Source organism: Balaenoptera ricei, chromosome 5 (genome assembly GCF_028023285.1).
Source record: "Balaenoptera ricei isolate mBalRic1 chromosome 5, mBalRic1.hap2, whole genome shotgun sequence".
Taxonomy (NCBI): Eukaryota; Metazoa; Chordata; class Mammalia; order Artiodactyla; family Balaenopteridae; genus Balaenoptera; species Balaenoptera ricei.
The window spans coordinates 121,265,355-121,287,981 of NC_082643.1; the positions used below are offsets into that span (position 1 = coordinate 121,265,355).

At 34.9% G+C, this 22,627-nt stretch overlaps 2 protein-coding genes across 4 annotated transcripts in view; one reads left to right on the forward strand and one right to left on the reverse strand.

The window, feature by feature from the left end:
* Positions 1–22,627, forward strand: part of USP53 (ubiquitin specific peptidase 53) — a 73,776-nt gene that overhangs the window by 42,345 nt on the left and 8,804 nt on the right. For all 3 annotated transcript variants that reach the window (XM_059923512.1, XM_059923511.1, XM_059923510.1), the window contains 7 exons: positions 207–353; positions 1,151–1,300; positions 7,666–7,828; positions 8,324–8,476; positions 9,820–9,966; positions 10,921–11,659; positions 12,746–12,822. In XM_059923512.1, coding sequence (XP_059779495.1) covers positions 207–353; positions 1,151–1,300; positions 7,666–7,828; positions 8,324–8,476; positions 9,820–9,966; positions 10,921–11,659; positions 12,746–12,822 — 1,576 coding nt within the window. The remainder of the gene's footprint in view (positions 1–206; positions 354–1,150; positions 1,301–7,665; positions 7,829–8,323; positions 8,477–9,819; positions 9,967–10,920; positions 11,660–12,745; positions 12,823–22,627) is intronic.
* On the reverse strand, positions 4,743–6,115 carry LOC132366642 (ornithine decarboxylase-like). The gene is given in 3 exon segments (XM_059924237.1): positions 4,743–5,868; positions 5,871–6,019; positions 6,022–6,115. Coding segments are annotated over 3 exon segments (1,296 nt in total). The 3' UTR covers positions 4,743–4,815.

The window sequence follows — 22,627 nt, forward strand, 5'->3', positions numbered from 1 at the left end:
AGAAAAGTACTTTGATTTAAAATAAACTTTATGTTTAATCAATAATTAAGACAAATACTTTGCTAGAAGTCTATTTTAATATGCTGAAGAAATAAATTTCTGATACATGTTAAGATTGTTATTGCATAATACAAACTGTATAAGGCATTACCTGTGGTATATCTGTTTTGATAATTTCAAAAGTTGTCTTTTGTGTTTTTCTTCAGAGTAACTGTGGCCAAAAAATAAAAATTCGGCGTGTTTTAATGAATTGCCCAGAGATTGTTACAATTGGTTTAGTCTGGGACTCTGAGCATTCTGACTTGACCGAAGATGTTGTTCGGAATCTCGCAACACATCTTTATCTTCCCGGGGTATATCAACTCTTTTCTTTCTCTTCCTTTTTATTTTTAAATTCCTCTAAAACATCTTCATATATTATAAGGCACTTTGTTTTTCAGAACTAAATTTTCTTTCTAAAGGAAATAATTTGCAGATGTAACTTTGATAAAGTTAATCAAATCAGGCTAACTGGAATGCCTTTCTTGCTTAGACTAGGAATGGCTTTCAGTTACAAACTAAACCATCACGTGCTCTATCCCTGTATCACTAGAGTGATGATGATATGATACTATATGCGTGTGTGTATGTGTTTGTGTGTGTATGATAATGATTATAAATATAAATATTAAGCTAGAAAAATTTAAGATTTAAAATTCATCTACAGCTCTGATCTCTTAATATGCTTTTTACTATCTTAATATATTTTGAATTGGTTTATATTACAATTAAACTTTTAAATAGTTATCTTGAGGTAGTATGTTTAATGTATGTTAAAATATGTGATTCAATCATGAATTATCAGGAAATGTGTAATTTACCTCACATTTTGAGTTTATGTATGTAAAGTGTCAATTCTGTGTTAGAGATACTGTGCTACTAAACTAAGTTGTAGTAAATACATTTTATTGGACTTAATGTTTCTTGTGGACTAATTGAAAGTAGTAATTCTGTTAACAGTGCAATGTGGTGTCTTTAGTACTAATATAATATCAGTTTGGGGCAGTATGCATGAGAAATATTTTTCATAGAGAATCAAATGCATGACTTCAAATAATTGTTCCTTATTTTAAAAAAGATACAATATTAAATATACATTATTTTTAAACAGCTTTTTTATAGGGTTACTGATGAAAATGCCAAAAATAGTGAACTTCACCTTGTTGGCATGATTTGCTACACTAGCCGACATTATTGTGCCTTTGCTTTTCATACCAAGAGTTCCAAATGGGTATTTTTTGACGATGCAAATGTGAAAGAGGTAAGTGACGCTTTGCTAACTGGAATATTTATTGTGATTTTTACTTTTCAGGAATAAATGATATAATAATGAAATAATTATATAAAATTATTATATGTAAGTATTTATATAAAATAGTAATAAGTGAATTTAATTATAGTAGCATCATTAAAGCCCTCCAGTATTAAAAATTAGAAAGCCAAATAGATGAAGCAACTACTTTAGACACCGGACGACAGGCAGTTGAACAGAAAAAAGGGAAACCAACAAGATGAACCCTACAGTGATCCCTGCCTACTGCCTAGAGGTAGTTTATGGATTGCAGTGCAGCGAGGGAGAACCCAAACAAAGCCTAGTAGTCTCACTGAGTTGAGGAAACTGAAATTAGAGTTCAGGGAGGCCAAGATGGCTAAAATTTGCTGGACAGATTACCAGAAAGAAAGCTGCACAGAGGGAAAGCTCTGGAGATTGGCAGAGGGATTCCCTTTAATCTTTGGCTGAATAGTGATCCACCATGTGTAGGGTAAACAAGCACAAGGTGGCAGAAGGGACCACTGGAAAACAATTCCCTAAACTCATACAGGGCTAGAATAGTTTGCATCCGTACTAGCAAGAGTGGGTACACAGGACATCAAGTTGAATCCTCAGAAAAATATCACCTTAATAGTGGGGCTAAATTATTCCTAGACTGAAGATTGCTCTGCACCTGACATAAAAAGCTTAAAATGATGCCTTCAAAGGACCAAGCTGATACCATATAACATAATATAACACATAACTACATGTCAACAATTTAAAAGGAAAACAAAATAGTTCAATAGCCAAAAATGTAGAATGCAGTGAAATTTCAATATGCCATTTCCAAATAGCATTCAGTAAAAAATTACCAAATATACAAAGAAGTAGGAAGACATGACCCATGCCCTGAAGGAATATCAGTAACAACAGACCTTCCCTGCCATTTCATTTCTTCAAATCACATGATATGGGGTGAGCAGGCAGAGTAGGGAAATGGAGCACACGTTCCTTTCTCTCAGAAACTTCATCATCAGCACCTCAAAAACGAGGGTTCATACTAACTGATCTCGGAGGTCAGTTCCAGGCCAGATCTGATATTAAATTGCCTTAGGAAAAAAAAAAGACCAAAAATGACAGAAGTAGAAATATCAGATAAGAAGGTTAAAACTGCTGTTTGGCTATAGAGAGATTTATTAGATAACAGTCAGTAAACATGGACCATAAAACTAGCTGATAAATTGGACTTTATCAAAACTTTTGCTCTTCAGTAAGGTACTGTTAGGAGAATGAAAAGACAAACCATAAACTGGGAGAAAATATTTGTCAAGCATATATCTAATAAAGGCTATATTCAGAATATATAAAGAACTCTCTTTTTTTTTAAATTTATGTATTTATTTATTTTTGGCTGCATTGGGTCTTCGTTACTGCGCGCGGGCTTTCTCTAGTTGCGGCGAGCAGGGGCCACTCCTCATTGAGGTGCGCAGGTTTCTCATTGCGGTGGCTTCTCTTGTTGCAGAGCACAGGCTCTAGGCGCATGGGGTTCAGTAGTTGTGGCGCACGGGGTTCAGTAGTTGTGGCATGCGGGCTCAGTAGTTGTGGCTCGCAGGCTCAGTATTTGTGGCACATGGGCTTAGTTGCTCTGCGGCATGTGGGATCTTCCCGGACCTGGGCTCGAGCCCGTGTCCCCTGCATTGGCAGGTGAATTCCCAACCACTGCGCCACCAGGGAAGCCCAAGAACTCTTAAACTCAATAATAAAAAGACAAATCAGTTAAAAAGTGGGCAAAAGATTTGGACAGTTCACCAAAGAAGATATATGAATGGCCCTTGAAATGATATTCAGTACATCATTAGGCACAAAGGAAGTACAAATTTGATTCACAATGAGATTGCATTACTCACCTATTAGAATGCCTAAAATTAAAAAGACTGACCATACCAAGAGCTGGCAAGGACTCTCGTGAGGCTGATGGAAACAGAAAATTGAACAATCACTTTAGAAAACAGTTTGTCAGTTTCTTATAAATTTAAACATATACTTATCATACAACCTAGCAATTCCACTCCTATGAAAGCATGTATCCATACATAATTTGTACTTCAATGTTCATAGTAGTTTTACTCATAGTAACCAAAACTGGAAACAACTCAAACGTCTATCATCAGGTGAATAGATAAAGAAGTTGTACAACCATACAATGGAATATAATAATCAGCAATAAAAAGGAATGAACCAGTGATACATGCAACAATGTAGAAAAATATCAAAAGCATTGCGCTAAATGAAAGAAGTGAGACACAAACAGCTAAATAACATGATTCCACTTATATGAAATTCTAGAAAAGGAAAAAACAAAGTGACAGAGTAGACCATTGGTTGCCAGGCATTGCAAAGGGGTACAGGGAAAGTTTTGGAAGTGAGGGTTACATGATTGTAGACATTTATCAGAACTCACTGACTTGTACAGTGTAATTGGATGGTTTTATTTTATTAAATTATACTCAATAAAGTCAGTGAAAAAATTTGGAAATTCATATTCTAAAGTCCACACTTTGCTTGAATTACTTAGTACTTTGATATGGCAGTTTATTAAGAAGTTCCATCTTGAGTAAGTATGCAGCAACATTTTGGCACTCCTATTTTGCATCCTCATAGTTTAAATTGTCAAAATTTGAAGGAAGAACTGGGTAGTCACTCTCTGAGTTTCAGATTTGTTTTGTTTTCAAACTACTCTAGTTCTTCAGGTATCTCAGAATCCCAGGTAAAGAAGATAAACAGCTAAAAATGTGTAATTTGAACAAACTCCTCAGAAATTTTTTTAAAGACCCATTCCTTCTCTAATAAACTAATATTCTAGAATGCTTTGTTTTTTGTTTCATTGGTTTTGTTTTGTTTTTAAATGAACTTTATAGAAGTATAATTTACAAACATTAAAATACACCCATTCTAAGTGTATAGTTTGGATTTTGACAACTGTATACATGCCTGTGTAACCTCCACAATCATTGTATAGAACATTTTCATCACTCCAGAAAATCCTGTCACGTCCCTTTACTGTCCCCAACCCTGGGTCCCAGGAAATCATTGATCTCATTCTACAGTTTATGTGAATGGTCTCTTACAATAGACATTCTCTGTGTTTGGCTTCCTTTGCTAGGCATAATATCTTTTTTTTTTTTTTTATTTCAAGATACTTTATTTTAAAACAGGTCACAACACTAAGCTTCTGGCCCATTCTGCCAATGCACAAGCTACAAATGCTTGCTCAGCAGTTGAGGGGCACACTTTAGTAGCATGTTTGAAAAGTCAGTAAAAATCCATGTAAAACAAATATTCAAATAGTTTCCATAGGAACACAGATAAGTGTGACCCAATCACTTAGTCTTACACATCATTGCATCTGTGCCAACCCTATTCACATAGACATCTCAAAACTGGCAGAAATTAAGTTAAATGGTCCCCCCCAAACCCTTAAATCAAGCTAAACTCACAGTTAACAGCTACAAGAATGGTATCTACACATTAATACGAGCTGAAGCACAGGCTTCTGGGTGCTGTTTCATTCCACTCTCCCAAGCACAGGACACAGGCAGAGTGCCAACATCCTGCTCCTCTACTCCGAGTGGGAAGTCGTGGTTCTGGATTTGCTGCATCAGTTGCCATGTTGGCCCTGACGTCACATAGTAGATGGTCAGTCTCTGGAATCCACTGAAAGTAGAAGCAGCAGCGACAGTGTAAGCACCCATGTTTTCAAAGAACATCCAATCACCCACATGCATCTTGGGCAAGTTACAGTGTTCAACAGTGCGATCCAGGCCATCACAGGTCGGTCTCCAGATGCTACATGAATAATACTTCTTATCTGGTTTGGGTCTCTTCTGCAGAAGAGGCTTCACGTGTGCATGATCGAAGAGGATGCAGTTGAATGATCCATATACTCCATCATTCACATAATACATAAATGTCTGTTCACTCAACTCATCTTCATCATAAGAGCCTGTCTGTTCCTTTAATATGAGTTTTTTGGCAATGATATTAATTGCTAGAGTGAAAGCTGATGCAACATAGTATCTTCCTGGCTCAGCCATGATTCTCACTCCAGAGTCTAATGGAAAATACTTGTCCAACGCTGGGTTGATTACACTGGTGACACAGCGGGCATCAGAGATGGCCTGCATGAAGGTCCCTGGATCAGTAGAACCACTTCCCACGTGGAAGCTGACACCAATGACATCAATAGCTAGATCTTTCGCCCGTTCCAGAAGAAGCCTGCTGGTTTTGAGTGTGGCACCAAATTTGACACTGAGGCTATAGACTGCTTTGGAATCATCCGTGGCAATCTGCAAAACCAACTTGGCCTTTGAATGTGCCCTGGCAACTTTCATCAACTCAACTTCACTATCAAAAGTCATCGTCTGGACTCCATTATTGGCAGCGTATTTAATCTGAGACACTTGTTTATAAGGATTTGCATAGAAAATCCTCTCAGGAGGCACCCCGAGACTCTGCGCCAACTGGATTTCAGTGTTGCTGGCACAGTCAAATCCTGTCCCTATGGCAGCTAGGGTTCTGCTGCCATAGGGTTCATTATGGTTCTGCTGTTACTGCATTTGAGTACATAAAAGGGGGTGACCCGAGGAAGAGCTTTAAACCATCTCAGATGTTTCTTTAGAATGTCTCCCAGGTCCGCAACATAGAAGGCATCCTTATCATGAGAGAAGAAACTTCATTAATTTTTTGGTCCAGAATGTCCTTGGCAGTAAAGCCTTCATCCGAGAAATGGCAGTCAAACTCTTCATTACTAAAGTTGTTCATGGTTTCTTGATATCTTTATGGGAAGCTAAGAGATGAAATTTAAAGAAATTATGCCAGCTCTTCACAAAGGCAATTCTGCAGGAATTCCAAGCCGCACTGAAGATGCGTGTGCCCTCGGTGTAGCAGTGGAAATATTCTGACAACGCACAACCTGCTGTCCACCTTAGAGCGCACGGGTGCCGCGGGCAGACCCCATGGAGACGAGACGCCGCCGCTGCCGAGCGAGCAGGACCACCGGCCGCCCCGCCGGGGTCCCCGCCGTCCCCGTCACCCGCCTCGCTCCCTCCCGCGGAGAACCGCCGGCCTGAGGTGGCGCCGGAGCTCTGGCAGAGGGGCGGAGCGGCGGCGGAGCCTAAAGGGACTGACGGGCATAATATCTTTTAATACTCATTCATGTTGTGTGTATCAGTGCTTCATTTTTATTGTTGTGTTACATTTTATGACTGTGTAACAATTTATCCATTTACCTTTTGAGGTATGAACAGTCTTTGTGTGAACATATTATTTTCTATTACACTCAGATAATACCCAGAAGTGGAATTTGGGTTGTACAGTAAGTGTATGTTAAACTTTACAAGGAACTGGCAAATTGACCTCCAGAGCAATTGTACAATTTACATTCCTGCCAGCAGTGTACTGGGAGTTCCAGTTGCTCCACATTTTTAGCAGCACTCCACGCTGGTAGTCATCCTAACGTTAGCCCTTCTAGTGAATGTATAATGTTAGCTCACGGTGGTTTTAATTTGCATTTGCCTTATGATTAATAATGTTTTGAGTATCTTTTCATGTGCTTATTGGCCATTCTTATGTCTTTTTTGGTGAAGTGTCCAGATGTGTTGTACATTTTTCAAATTGGATTATCTTATTAATGAGCTATAGTAATTCTTTATTCTGCTCACCAGTTCTTTATTAGATGTCTGTGGCTTTTTTATTATTTTCCTCCATTTTCTTAATGGTGTCTTTCAAAGAGCAGAACTTATTAATTCATTTTGATGAAGCCCATTTTATAATTTTTTCTTCTGTGATTTGTTTGATGTCCTATCTAAGAAATTTTTACCTTCCCCAAGTTTGTTAAAATTTTCTCTTTTGTTTTCTTCTATAAGCTTTATAGGTTTTTTAAGACTCGTTCTGAGTTAATTTTTGTGCTTTTAGTGGAATGGTGTCAAAGTTCATTTTTTCATACGGCCATCCAGTTGTTCCAGCACCATTTGTTGAAAATCTTATATTTCCCCATTAAATTGCTTGAAGTTTTTGTCAAAAGTCAGTCAACATGTATGAACAAAGCCTTTAAAAATTTGATAATCTAGATCTTGATATAGAAAGTGTACAATCTTGCCCATCAGTTTTTCAATGATGTTTATATGATTTTTGTCTAGACTAGTTACTAAATAAAATAAAATTAATCATATAGTATGATGAACAGTTGAACTGCTAGTGTCTGAGTGTCTTTAAAATTTTTTAATATACAAAGTAATTCAGTCTCTGCCTTTTCATGTAACACATTGATTACAAGGTTTTGTTTTGTTTCTATTCATTTGTAATTTTTTAAGGTTGGAACTAGATGGAAAGATGTGGTCTCCAAGTGTATCCGATGCCACTTCCAACCACTGCTTTTGTTTTATGCAAACCCAGATGGCACAGCAGTTTCCACTGAAGATGCGCTCAAGCAGATCATCAACTGGTCACATCATAAATCCGTTGCAGAAAATACAGGTAATTGTTTAAAAGTTCTTTTTAGTGTTTTTCTGTTATCACAATCACACTAGGAATACTAATATACTGAATATGAAATGAATGTTGAGGATAATCTCAAAATTTAGTTTCAGTAAAGTGGAGTTCAGGAAAATTCTAATACTTAGAGTTAGTCTTTATACAGAAACCTTTCCTCATCTGTGGCCTCAGAAGCACCTTCAGCAGCCACCCACGACTATGGTCACACAAACACAGGAGGGGATACTTGGCTGGTAGCTCTTACTAGCAGTAAATATTGAGATTTAAAGTGAGTTAGTACACTGGAAAAGTCCAAAGCAGCGAGGCCATTTTTGAATGCCTTACAAAGCATGTAGAAGTCCTTAAAAGATGTCAGTCCTCTAAGTTTTTAAGTAATTTTCTCTATATTATTAAAAATGTCTGAAAAGATGATTCAAATTTCTCTTCTGCTGGTGGAGAGGAGGAAGGGGATTATACATTTTTGTTGGTCTTTTTAAGGATGTGAAAAGCCCTCAATTCATAAGTTGGAGAATTCAAAAGAAAATGGATTTGGTGATCAGACAAAACAGAGAGAAAATCAAAAATTTCAAGCAGATAGTATTTCATCATTTAATCGGAGCCACATTCAAACAAGTGGCAGTAGAGGAACAGGTATGTATTTAAATTGTCATTTTTACATTGTCCTTGAATAGTTAAGCTTCCCCCTCTCTTCATAGTTAAGCTTCCCTCTTTCTTCACTTACTGAATCTGTAATTCTTGTTAAGGACCAAGAGGAGAGTCCTTAACTAGCTTTCCTTGGCCATGAAGAGAAAATAAAAAGTAGAAACAAAATTTTGTATTTTGACTTAAGCATTTCTCCGAGACCTATAGTTTTATTTGAACAGTTTGACGCAACTAGTGTTTGAGTTTCTCCATGCACTCAAGGCTGCACATAGTAGGGTGGAGGCAACCTGGACTGTCACCAGAGAAAGCTGTGATATGGCCTTTCTTCAAGGAGTTAATTGTTAACTTGTAGAGGAAAAACATTTAGTTAATAATTTGGCTCATATGCCAAAATTAAATGTAATATTAGTGAATGCAACAGAAGTTTGAAGTTACTATAGTTGTAGTTTATTTTTAACCTCATTTTTATTCAACTCTCTCTTGTTATTATCATTCCACAACTTTAATTTTCACAATCCAAGATCTGTGATTAGGGTCCAACATGAAACAGTCACAGCATGATGTACAGTTATGGTTTAGAAATATGCAAAACTCTAATCGGGTGGACGTTGAGGATGATATTGTAAGGAACTTTTAAATATATTAATGAAATAATGTCTAACTCTAAAAGTAACCCATTTAATCAAGGGTGATAAGATTCAAAATTAACAATTACCATTTACGATAAATGCTTTTAGAAGTTCTTAATGGAACTTTTTCCATTTTATGTATTATTGATACTCTTAGATTAAGCCATTATCTATTTTTCAAAGATACCTACTTTTACTAGAAACTGTGTATGTGTTTAAGAACACAAACACTGGAGCCAGGCAATTTGTGTTAATAATCCTGGTTCTACATGTACAAGCTATGTGAACTTGGGCGAGTTCTTAACTTCTCTGTGCCTCTGTTTCCGAATCCAAAATGAAGATAGTAATTGTACCCACCTCAGAGAAGTATTGATAAATGAGTTTAGACACTTAGAATAGTGCCTGACACATACTAACCACTCAGTTACCTTTAGCTCTCATTATTTCAAGAAAAGTTCTCTTATTTTCCTTTACATTCGCTGTAGAGCTATACATGAAGTTTTAAAACACAGCTTGCACCTCTAGTGTCAGCATAAATCACATTGAGTTTTTAGTTAAGCATAAAAATGATTTCATTGTATAGTTTAATCTGTATTTTGTTAATATATAGCATCTTAAATTTTAATATAGTTCAGTTTGTACTTTTATTGAGCAATTTGAAAAATGATCTGTATCATTATTAAAGAATGGTTTCTTTTACAGTTAAGTCAAGTCACAATGATCAAAGGGAAAAAATAAAAGACATTTCCAGAGAATGTGCTCTAAAAGCCATTGAACAGAAAAACTTACTTTCCTCACAAAGGAAAGATTTGGAAAGGGGACAAAGAAAAGATTTGGGCAGACATAGAGGTAACTTAAGAACTTAACAGCATTCATTGGAAAAGGGGCAGCTAAAATCTTATTTTAAAGCTAAGTTTTATAATTTAATACAATTTAATATAATTTCTGTATATATTATATATATTTATTTAGATATTATGTATCTTAGTATGATTTCTTTAATATACCTATTAAACCTATAAATGTAAAGTTTTCCTAGTTCTTATTCAATTCTAGCCTGGAATACTTGTGTTTTTTATGTTTCAACTTTAAACTATAAATTCAATTCACCCATATGGTACATTCAAATAATAAGGAAGGTTATAAAATTAAGTGAAAAGAACTTCTTTTCCTACAACCCTTGACCTTCACTCTGTTCCACTGTTAATAGTTTCCAGTTCATTATGAGCATGTCTTACTTTTTATGGTTTTATGCTCTTTTCTTTATGGACATAGCATAAGTTAACTGATATTGCTAGACTTTAGAACTTGATTTAAGATTCTTGCTGCAGTGAAATCCTTTCACAGGTACTTTTTGCATACAGCCATTAGCATAAAATTCTTTCAGAATAATTGCTGGGTTTAGGTTATGTTTATTTATTTTCAACTTTGGTAGGTGTGGCACAGTTGTCCTCCTAAAATACTTGACAGTCTGCACTCCCACCAACAATGATTAGATTCTGTTTCCAGCAGCAATTGGTTTAATAAATTTTAAATCTTTACCAATATAATAGGTGGGAAATATTTTTATTTTTATGGTTTTTATTAATTATGAATGAGATAGAATAGTTTTTTTTAATTGCTTTAATTATCTTATGATCTACTTTAGAGATCATTTTTTAAAATCATTATATAACCATTTATGTTATGATTTACTTATTACTGTTTAACATTTCTTCTCAAACAAGGTATTTGGCTTGTGACTAAAAAGTGGCTCTGAAGAGTAGTTCATTTGTATCTTTATTTGCATATTTATTTTTAAAGATTTGGTTGATGAAGACCTTCCACATTTCAAGTCTGGATCACCTCCTGCCCCAAATGGCTTTAGACAATATGGGAATCCACATCTATATCCTAGTCAAGGAAAAGGACCGTGTAAGCATGACCGAATTGCCCATCAGAGTCGAGCTTCTGCACAAACATTAAGTTCAAGTAAATCCCAGATTCTTGCTTCAGGAGAGAAAATAACTGGCAAATTTAAGAGTGACAGTGGTACTGGATATGATACAGACAGTAGCCAAGATTCTAGGGATAAAGGAAGCAGCTGTAATGGCAGCACTAAAAGCCGAAACCGAGGTTGGAAACCTATGAGAGAAACATTAAATGTCGACAGTATTTTTAATGAAAGTGAAAAAAGGCAACATAGTCCAAGACATAAATCAAATATTAGTAACAAATCTAAATATAGCAAAGATCAGAGTTTTAACAGTTGTCCAAAAGAGAATCCAAAGCAAAAATGTTTAATGACTATATATGAAGATGAAATGAAGCAGGAAACAGGAAGCAGGAGTTCCCTTGAATTTAATGGAAAAGGAGCAGAGAAAAATAAAGCCCTCAAAGAAACTAAAGTTCATGGTGACAACTGGCAGATGCAAAGGACAGAGTCTGGATATGAAAGCAGTGATCATATCAGTAATGGCTCTGCTAATTTGGACTCACCTGTTATTGATGGAAATGGTACAGTGATGGATATCAGTGGTGTTAAAGAAACCGCATCCTTCAGGTAATACACAAGTTATATGAATGATTTCCCCCCACCATTCTCTCTTTTTAGTTATTTGAAGTAATTTTCAAAGGTTGGGGTCAGTTAAATGAAAAGGAAAGAGCTTGAGCTCAGAGTAACCTGGGATATTGCAGGTTATTTGATATATCAAGTTTCTATTTTTAATAGTTATTTCTTGATTGCAAAATAACAACTGTTTTTTTGGGGGAAATTTAGAAAGTAAAATACATTATCATTGTTGCCACTAAAAACTATTGATGTATGTGTACTACAGGTTTTAAACCATAGATTTAAATTAGTGTATCTCAGTCATTAAGCTAATTGTCTAATTCTTCAACCTAGTTGAATGTTCAATGTTCATTATCCCATTTCTAACATCTGTAACTCAGAACTGGGGTTATTTTCGTCTGTCACAACCCAGTTCCATGAAAGAGATATTTTTCCTTTAGCAAGTATTAAAGAATACAGCCAAATAACTAAGTTTATGTTCAATTAATTCTTAATTAATTCTGAAATCATTTATTATATTACTGTTAGCAGTCTATTTGCACTTCTCTGTGTAACCTCTAAAACATGTCCGCCACTTAGGTCAATTTAGCCACTATTTCTGCTCTTAATCGATCTAAAACATCTTAATTTGATGTTAGCTCGTGTTTTATTACATTCATTATTGAAAAGCCAGATTTGCAAAAAGCGACCGCTCATGTTTTACCGAAATAATCACTGTAATAAAGACTTGGGAAGCTTTTGTACTTCGCAGGGTAATTTCATAATACTTCTTCGAAAGGGGTAGCCTAGGGTATTAGAAAGATCAGAACTTTGGAATCAGATAGGCTTGGATTTTAATTATTGCGCAAATTAATTTGACTTTCACAGCCTTAATCTCCTATTGTGAAATGAAGATAATAACTCCTTTTAAGTATTGTTGTGTGATGTAAATTAATAATGTATATTAATCCCCTAGAACAGCACATGGTATATAATAATTGTTTAACAAATGTTATTTCCTTTCTTTTTCTTAGGGTAAACTAAATAATAATCCATTATAGCTGATGTGTTTGGTGTGTGTTTTATTCTATTTTCTAGCAACCAGATTAAGACAAGCAATCTAAACATAGATCGTATGAACTATACCTCCCAACAGAGCAAAAACTGCTTGGAAGGTAAAAATTTTATTTAAATATATTATCATAGTAGCAGTAAAGAATAAATCATGGTATTACGAGTAAAGAAGCTAAGGACAGTCCTGTTACTGGTAAGTTTATGAGTAATGAGGATGGAAGCTGGGAGAGTTTATGCTTGAAGTCTTAAAAGATGGGAATAGCTACTTCAGGGAATAGGAAAAAGGGGAAGTGTGTCAGTCAGGCTAGGCTAGGTTCTGGGCTGTGCAGTGGTAACAACTTGAAAATCTCCGTGTCTTGGTACAAGATTGTTTCTTGCTCACAGCACGTGTCCTGTGAATGTCAGCATGAAGTCTCTTCCTAGTAATCACTCAGGGCCTGAGGCTAATGGGACTCCATCTCTACCAGTACTTCTCTGATCATTGCAGGACTGGAGGGAGAGGAGATTGAAGGGGACACAACATAGAGAATCACGTGTAAGCTCTTAAAGCTTTCAACCCAGAAGTGATAAATGTACTTCCACTCACATCTGACTGGCCAAGGCAAGTCTTAACAGCCAGGCCTAATTTCAAAGAGGGTGGAAAAGGGTAGTTTGCTGGTGCACTGCAATATGTATGAACAGTCCTAATGTCTACCACAGGCGTTAAGGACAGATAGAAAAATTGATAAACAGCCTGCTAGAAAAGTTCACTTTGGAAACAATAAATATGTAATGGTGTGACATTATTATAGGTGATTTGTTAGCAACACATAGCAGCCCAGAAGCAAAGAAAATTAGATGTTTGTATACAGAATTCGGCATTGTTACTCAGAGGTTATACCTGAAGGATTTGGGGAACAGGGAACAAGGAAAATGATGAGCAAGGGGATTATTGAGGTTGGAGTCAAAGTCATTGTCTTCAAATTTTAGAATTCAGAGGATTAGAAGGGCTATAATTTTTCACGATAAAAAACAGCCATGAAGAACACATTTTAAAGTTTGTTTTTAGTCTTTATCATCCTTAAGGCTTTTGTGGAGATTATTTTTTACGTTGCAGATATTGAATATGATTAAATGTTTAATTATTTTGTTTTCATCAAATGGTATAATATCAGAAGGAAACACTTATATTAAGGAAATAACCTTCCTTTCCCATATAAAATGTCTCGCCTGTTTAAAAAATCTGATAAAAGTCTGGTAACCACGTATTACAGGAAACAGTAAAAGGCTGGCCAGAAATCAACAGCAGAAGTCAGTAAAAACTGAACAATAACTGCAAGTTCAGTGCTCTTTATAAAATGATGCTTGCTTCCTGATATTAATAAAAACACAAGGTCATAGAAATTTCGATGGTTAGGAGTGCATTGCTATAATAGCTTTATTCTGGGTTTCCCCACTTAATATGAAATAGTATGTATGTAGCCAATTAAAACTAAGTTTTTTTTATTGTGGTAAAATACAGACCACAGAATTTGTCATTCTAACCATTTTTAAGTTACAATTGTCTGATATTAAGTACACGCGCATTGTTTTGCCACCATCACTACCATCTATCTCCATAATTCTTTCATCTCAAATGAAACTGTACCCTTTAAACAACTCCCCATTTCCCCCTCCCGTGGCCCCTGCAACCTCCGTTCTACTTTCTGTCTCTTTGAATTTGACTACTCTAGGTACCTCATAGAAGTGAAATCATGCAGTATTTGTCTTTTTGAGACTGGCTTATTTCACTTAGCACAACGTCTTCAGTGTTCACCCATGTATCAGAATTTCATTCCTTTTAAGGCTGAATAATATTACATTATATGATGTAACACATTTTGTTTATTCATTCATCTGTTGATGGACATTCGGGTTGTTTCTACCTTTTGGCTATTGTATATAATGCCCCTATGTATATTAGTGTACAAATATCTGAAATCCCTGCTTTCAGTTCTTTTGAGTATATACCCAGAAGCACAATTGCTGGATCCTGTGGCAATTCTCTGTTTAGTTTTTTGAGGAACCACCATTCTGTTTTCCACAGCAGCTGCACTATTTTACATTTCCACCAGCAGTGCAGAGGTTCCAAATTCTTCACATCCTCACCAATACTTGTTATTTTCTGGGGTGCTTTTTGGAGAATTGCCATCCTAATGGGTGTGAAGTGGTATCTTGTGGTTTTATGTACCCCACGTTTTATTTAACTACATAAATTGCATTACATTAAAATTATTTCTTATTTAATAAACTTCAAAACCTACCATAGTTCTTTAAGCTAGTGTTTGCTTAGGGAAACTTTATTAATGTTCATGCCTTATGGTATCTGTATGTGTATTTCCCTCCCCTAGTCTTTGACTGAGAACATGTTAAAGTGGGTATAGGAATTTTTTTTCCAAGCTAAAAACTGGCCCTGCATGGATTTTTCCCTTTTTTTCAGTAAGGCACAGTTTAATTTTTTGTGGCTTGGTATGATTTTCTTGGATTTCTCCTACTTCTTAATTATAAAATGGGGGTACACTTACATTATTGACCTGAAGAATCACTTTCTATCCATAGGTAAAAGACTTTTACAAAGTTAAGAAACCTTAGAAATTTTTTTATTTTCATATTTTGTTTGACATTTAAGTCAGCTTTCAGTATTAGTCTGTACAAGTTTATGTGATGGTAGAGAACTTAAAATCTATAACAATGCCATTGTAATTATCTCACTGATAGTTTTTCATTGATAGAGATACTATATAGCCTGTTATATTTATGGATTCTGCTGCAAACAAACATACCTACACTGCCTAAAGCTAATTATTTGGGAACATTGTCAAAATTCCACAATGCCACTTAGATTATTTTAGCTCCTCTTTTAAAAATGGGTCACTAATGGGGAGAATGTCAAATGCCTTAAATTACATTCAAAACAGAAGAAATGACATGTTCAAAAGCACATGGTCAGGAGAAACTATCACATATTGGAAGAATACAGCTAGTTTGCTATATGCAAGGCTGGAATGCCTACATGGAAATTGTGAGATGATGGTTAGAGGATAGAGAGAAGCCAAAGCATGATGAAACTTTTATGCTATTTTTAAATCCTAAAAAGTAAATGGAAAGGCACCTAAGGACAAGGAGAGTAGCGTACTCCAGTTTGCATTTAGAAAGGACTCTTTGGTGGCAGTGTAGGGGGTGAATTTGGAGCAGTGGGAGAAAAATTATTTAGATGAATACTTTAATAGCCTAGGAGAGAAAAGATGAGGGTATAAACTAAGGCAGTATCAATGTCAAGAAAGAAGATTTGAGAGATTATAAGAATGTGTGGACAGTGGAGTCACTTTCTGTGACAGATGTGCACAGTGGGGGAAAAGGAGAAAGCTGGGGGTGGCCGTATTTGGGTCTTACATAAGTGGATTCACCATTTACCAAATGGAGGAATATAGGAAGAAGGGAAAAATTTTAGGGGTGAGAGAGGATGGCAAATATATTTTTGGATTTGTTTGGTTTGTCATCTAGGTAAGTAGATTAGTTAGGAACAAATGTCTGGAATGCAGGAAAGATTATGTATTGGTAGCCATCAACATATATGGGAATTGAATGAGGTAGACATGGATAACATCATGCAGGAAATTGGGAGATTTCAGGGAAAAAAAAATAGACAAAGGAAGAAACATGGGGTTTGCTGACTAAAAGAGATGAGCTAAGAGTAGAGAGAAGGAGCAACTTTGGAAAAGAGTGAGGAGTAGCTGGAAAGTATGAGAAAATACAGGAGAGGGAGTTACCACACGGAAACTGGGAAAATGGAGAGCTTCAAAAAGAAAAGTGATCCCAGATTAAGCAGAATAAGGATTAAAAAGTCCAAGTTTGGTTTAACAATTAGTAAGTCCTTAGTGACCTAGTAAAAGCAGTATTAGAGGAACATTAGAATAGAAGGAACATTAGAATAGAAGCAAGACTGAGGTAGAACTGAAGTGTTTAGAAGTAAAGGGCCATGATGTTTGTAACTTACTCCCAAATGGTTTAGAAAAAGAAGTGGGGTAAAATGTTAATAATAGGTGAATCTGAGTAAAGGATATGCAGGTAGGTATATCTTTCAACTTCTCTGAACTTTTTGAAATTATTAAAAGTTTTTTGAAAAAAGGTTACAGTAGAATAAAAAGTAAATAAGAGAAGTAAATAAATGCACATGTCTGTCAAAAACCCTTGCTGTGAATAGTAAAGAAGCCCTACCTAAAGGAGAAAAATGAAACCAAGAGCTTAGTTTTGCATTTATGTTACAGAGGGTAAGGAACTAATGATGTACAGAGGATGAGAAAGGTGTGAAGATAAGAATAGAACAGAACAGTAATTAATGGAATAAGATCTCTGGAGGTAGAGTGAGAATGGAACAAGGAAGGCTTTGAATTAAGGGAGTAGTAGTTTTTCTGTAATGGGAGAGATAAAGGTGAGTGTTGGTACCATTCAGTGTGTATTGTGTTAGATGAGTCAGTTGAAGGAGTTCATACCTAATGGACCCTTTTCTCTATGGAGTAAGGTTATCTACTGAAATAAATACGTGTTAGGATATTTATAGATTGTAAATAACAAATCACAGAGGAATTACTAGGTCTTTCAAAAAACTTTTGCCATTTACTTTGGGGTCTGTAATACTTGGCTTAATCTCAGTTAATCATAGAAGTCAGGGTTTTAGTTCAAGATGAGAATCTTGATCTTGCAAATGACAAGGAAGAGTGAAAGAAGTTAATCAGTGGTCAGAAAAATCTGTTAATTCCCTTAATTCTTATTGTAAAAAAATCTGTACCTCCATTATGTTAAGTGAAATATACTACCCTTAATGTTGTTAAGTCCTAAAATTAGTAAATGAAAAAAATTTTATTGCAAGAGTTTATTCGTATACATAAGTTTATTTCATCTAAGGTGTTTTTTGCAAACTCCAGAGTATATTCATTTAGAAAGTATATCTGAAGAATCAGGTACTTTTAACAGTTGGTTTTGTTTCTGTGCATACTAAATTTATTTTCTCTAAGAGTTTCATAGACCATTGAGAGGCAGTTGCTGTGGCCCAGCACCACCAAAGGTTTATATGTTTTTTAAAACCATAAACTTTCAGTATTGAAATTTAATTTGTAGCAAAATAGCATTATTTTCTCTTTCTTTAAATTATAATCCCAGTGAGGAAAGAAGTTACTGACTCTTGCCTTTTTATTTTGTATCATCCCCAAATTTAGTATCTGATAGGGTAGATTATTACATATTAAAGTATCTCTCTGTTCCTCTTGGCATGTAGTAAATTTAGCCAGAAATATTTATATAGTTAAAGTTTTGTGATTTTTTTCCCTAAAGTATTCAAATTTTGCTTAACTCTCTTTTTATAGTAAATCAGGTCATTGATTAGGTTATTGCTCTTGAATGTTTAGACTTTGTAATTGCAGTATTATTATCATAGTCTGAAATCTTCCTATACAACAAGAATGAGGATTACAGTGTCTAGACTAGCAGTTTGGTTTTCTTGCTATGTAAGTCTGTTTTAAATCTAGGTCACCTTTTCGGATTAAGTATATATATTTTGATTTCTTGACTATTGGGCTTTAGGTTTTTTGTATACAGTACCAAAATTAGCATTATTAATTAAAGCTTCTTGCCTTGATGTTGAAGTATTTTCTGTGCCAAGTGTTAAAATCTGACTATCTTACATTTGCAAAGAACCTGAAACCAAAATTCCCAGTAAAGACACGTGGATGTCTATGTCAGCAGAAGAGAAAAATAACACATCTATTTTTAAGTTAGTTGGAATTCTGAAGTCAAACCACTTGGTTGAATGCCTGCCATAGTGATATTAAAATTTCAAACATATTTATAAAACCTCTGCTGCCTCCTGCTGCCCATTGCGTGGATACTTTAATAAAAGTAAAGAAATCTTTAAGAATTAAGTATTTACTTTTTTTTGTATTTGTGAATATTAACCTTGAAGTTATGGATAAGTTAAAAAGTAAATAAACATTCCAAAGTTAAAATCACAGTGGGTGGGAAATTATAATGTAACTTTAACTTACAAATTTTTCAGACTTTAAAGGTTGAAAAATAATCAAGATTCTTTCTGATATTACTTTTTTTTTTTTTAGTCATAAAGTAGCTATCAGAGAGGCTTAGTTTTTTTTTTTAACAACCATTTTTAAAATTGAAGTATAATTAATTTATAATGTGTTAGTTTCAGGGGTACAGCAAAGTGATTCAGTTATACATGTATATATATATCTATTCTTTTCCAGCTTCTTTTCCATTATAGGTTATTACAAGATGCTGAGTAGAGTTCCCTGTGCTGTACAGCAGGTCCCCGTAGTTTATCTATCTCACGTATAGTAGTGTGTGTATGTTAATCCCAAACTCTTTAATTTACTTCCCTCTCCCACCCTCTGCTTTCCCCTTTGGCAACCATAAGTTTGTTTTCTATGTCTGTGAGTCTGTCTGTTTTGTAAATAAGTTCATTTGTGTCATTTTTTTAGATTCCACATATAAGTGATATCATATGATATTTGTTTTTCTCTGTCTGACATACTTCACTTAAGAGGGAGGCTTAGTTTTTGAGCCTCAGGCAGTGTGTCAAGGTTACAGGGTCATAAGACTCTCTGTGATATATTATATTGCCTTTTATTTTTATTTATTTATTTTTTATTCAAACAGAAAGCCACAAAAATTATAATCATCCTCATCAGTTCACTCAGTCCCATGTAATTAATTTTTTTTTCATCTTGATCTTTTGTTAGCACTTTTATGAATTCATCAGTTTTCCATTAGAGTTCTGAAAATGCTTATTCATTCAGTTCAGCAGTATAGTCAGTGACCAGAAACCTGTACTTGTCAGAGTCTTTTCCATGAATTCCTTGAAGGTGAAACCCTTTTATAGGAACATTTTTGCAAAAGCATCAGAGTATACCCAGAACTGTCTGTAAATGACAAAAGACTTAAAAATGACCACAGTTAAAGATTTGATGAAAGTTCATAATAATGCAATTGACAAGGAAATTTAGTTATTTCTGAGATATACATTTTAAGGTAATAACTAGAATTATGACTTATAACATTATACCAGAACATTTAAGAATTTTAGAAATTTCATGTAATGTCTGAAACATTTATATTAACATATTTCCATAAAAATAACCCAAAGAAAGTTTAGTATTAGTTGTTTTTATTTTGTTTGTTTTATTTTTATACTGCAGGTTCTTATTAGTCAACAATTTTATACACATTAATGTATACATGTCAATCCCAATCGCCCAATTCATGCCTTTTATTTTTGAGACTTTATTAGTATGGCACTTGGTAGATATAGAAATAGGTTGGCAGAGGGGAAGGTAAGAAGAATTTGTCTCAGTTTATACTTACTTTGTCCTGGATCAGTGAGTTGGGAATATGGTGGACGGTGTGGGGGTGATTTAAAAGAAGAAAAAACAGTGTGTTTTTCATTTTTATTGGGAGCTGCCATTTACTGTGTGAGCAATATGGCATATAGGGTATTAATTTCTCATGTATATTACATTACTCTTCCTTGGAAATTACTTCTAAGATTTAACTCGCAGAGCCATATAATAACCAATATAGATTTTTAAAATAGGGTAATATTTAGATTTTATGATCAACTATAGGTTCCAGTTGAATTTTGAGTGACAGGGTAGTTTTAAAAAATGTACCTAGAACATCAATTTAGAGATAAAAAGGCATCTAAGATAAAGTTATCTGTTATTGTTTAAAAAATAAAAGTTGCTTTTTTAATAACTTGATTTTGTTTTCTTTGCAATCTTCAGTTCACAGATTTGGTGTACAGTAGACTAGAAGCATGAGAATGAGAGGAAACTGAAATAAATTAACATGATGAAAAGGTCAACTAAAAATAAGGGAAAATACAGAAAAATTTACTGGAATTGTACAGAAGTATAGGCGATGAATTGAATATTCAAGCTAATGCCATATATTTTGGTATCTTCTGTGGGCATCAGCACATTAAAGTATATCCTGTTATTTGATGTTCATACTAATGGCCTAATTTCATCAGAAGGAGATTCTGTATAATGACCTTGTGTTTTAGGCATATGTGAAAGAGAGCCTGCAGGTAGTAGAAAGAGCACTGGCTTTGCAGTTAATCCTGGGTTTGCTTGAGTGTTGCCACTGAACCACCTATATGGCATTGGTTAGGTCACTTCATTTCCCTAAGTCTCAATTCCTTGGTTATAAAAAGGGAAGTTTTACAGAATAGTTGTGACTCAGATTTTAAAAAGACACCTATTTGCAATCAACTGGAACAGTTGTTTTCAAAAGGTATTGAGGACCTCAAATAGCTTTTGTTGCTATATCTATTAAGATTCGCTGTATTAGGCATTAAAACTGAAAATCTTAAATATTTTATTTATTCATTTAAAGAATGAATAAATCCTTTACTCACACATGATTTTGAAACATCCATGTATCCTCATTTGGAAAATATTGGTTTGCTAAATTATGCAAGTCTTCCAAATGTTGATACATTTATTTTATTTTATTTTATTTGATAACTTTATACCTACAATGCTTCTTGTTTCAAACTGATTTTTTTTTGAACTTTTGAATTTTATTTTATTTATTTTTTTATACAGCAGGTTCTTATTAGTCATCAGTTTTATACACATCAGTGTATACATGTCAATTCCAATCGCCCAATTCAGCACACCACCATCCCCACCCCCCCCACCGGTTTCCCCCCTTGGTGTCCATACATTTGTTCTCTACATCTGTGTCTCCACTTCTGCCCTGCAAACCAGTTCACCTGCACCATTTTTCTAGGTTCCACATACATGTGTTAATATACGATATTTGTTTTTCTCTTTCTGACTTACTTCACTCTGTATGACACTCTCTAGATCCATCCACGTCTCAACAAATGACTCAATTTCGTTCCTTTTTATGGTGGAGTAATATTCCATTGTATATATGTACCACATCTTCTTTATCCATTCGTCTGTCATTGGGCATTTAGGTTGCTTCCATGACCTGGCTATTGTAAATAGTGCTGCAATGAACATTGGGGTGCATGTGTCTTTTTGAAATATGGTTTTCTCTGGGTATATGCCCAGTAGTGGGATTGCTGGATCATATGGTAATTCTATTTTTAGTTTTTTAAGGAACCTCCATACTGTTCTCCATAATGGTTGTATCAATTTACATTCCCACCAGCAGTGCAAGAGGGTTCCCTTTTCTCCACACCCTCTCCAGCATTTGTTGTTTGTAGATTTTCTGACGATGCCCATTCTAACTGGTGTGAGGTGACACCTCATTGTAGTTTTGATTTGCATTTCTCTAATAATTAGTGATGTTGAGCATCTTTTCATGTGCTTCTTGGCCATCTGTATGTCTTCTTTGGAGAAATGTCTATTTAGGTCTTCTGCCCATTTTTGGATTGGGTTGTTTGTTTCTTTAATATTGAGCTGCATGAGCTGTTCACATATTTTGGAGATTAATCCTTTGTCCGTTAATTCGTTTGCAAACATTTTCTCCCATTCTGAGGGTTGTCTTTTCATCTTGTTTATGGTTTCCTTTGCTGTGCAAAAGCTTTTAAGTTTCATTAGGTCCCATGCGTTTATTTTTGTTTTTATTACCATTACTCTAGGAGGTGGATCAAAAAAGTTCTTGCTGTGATTCATGTCAAAGAGTGTTCTTCCTATGTTTTCCTCTAAGAGTTTTATAGTGTCTGGTCTTACATTTAGGTCTCTAATACATTTTGAATTTATTTTTGTGTATGGTGTTAGGGAGTGTTCTAATTTCATTCTTTTAGATGTAGCTGTCCAGTTTTCCCAGCACCACTTATTGAAGAGACTGTCTTTTCTCCATTGTATATCCTTGCCTCCTTTGTCATAGATTAGTTGACCA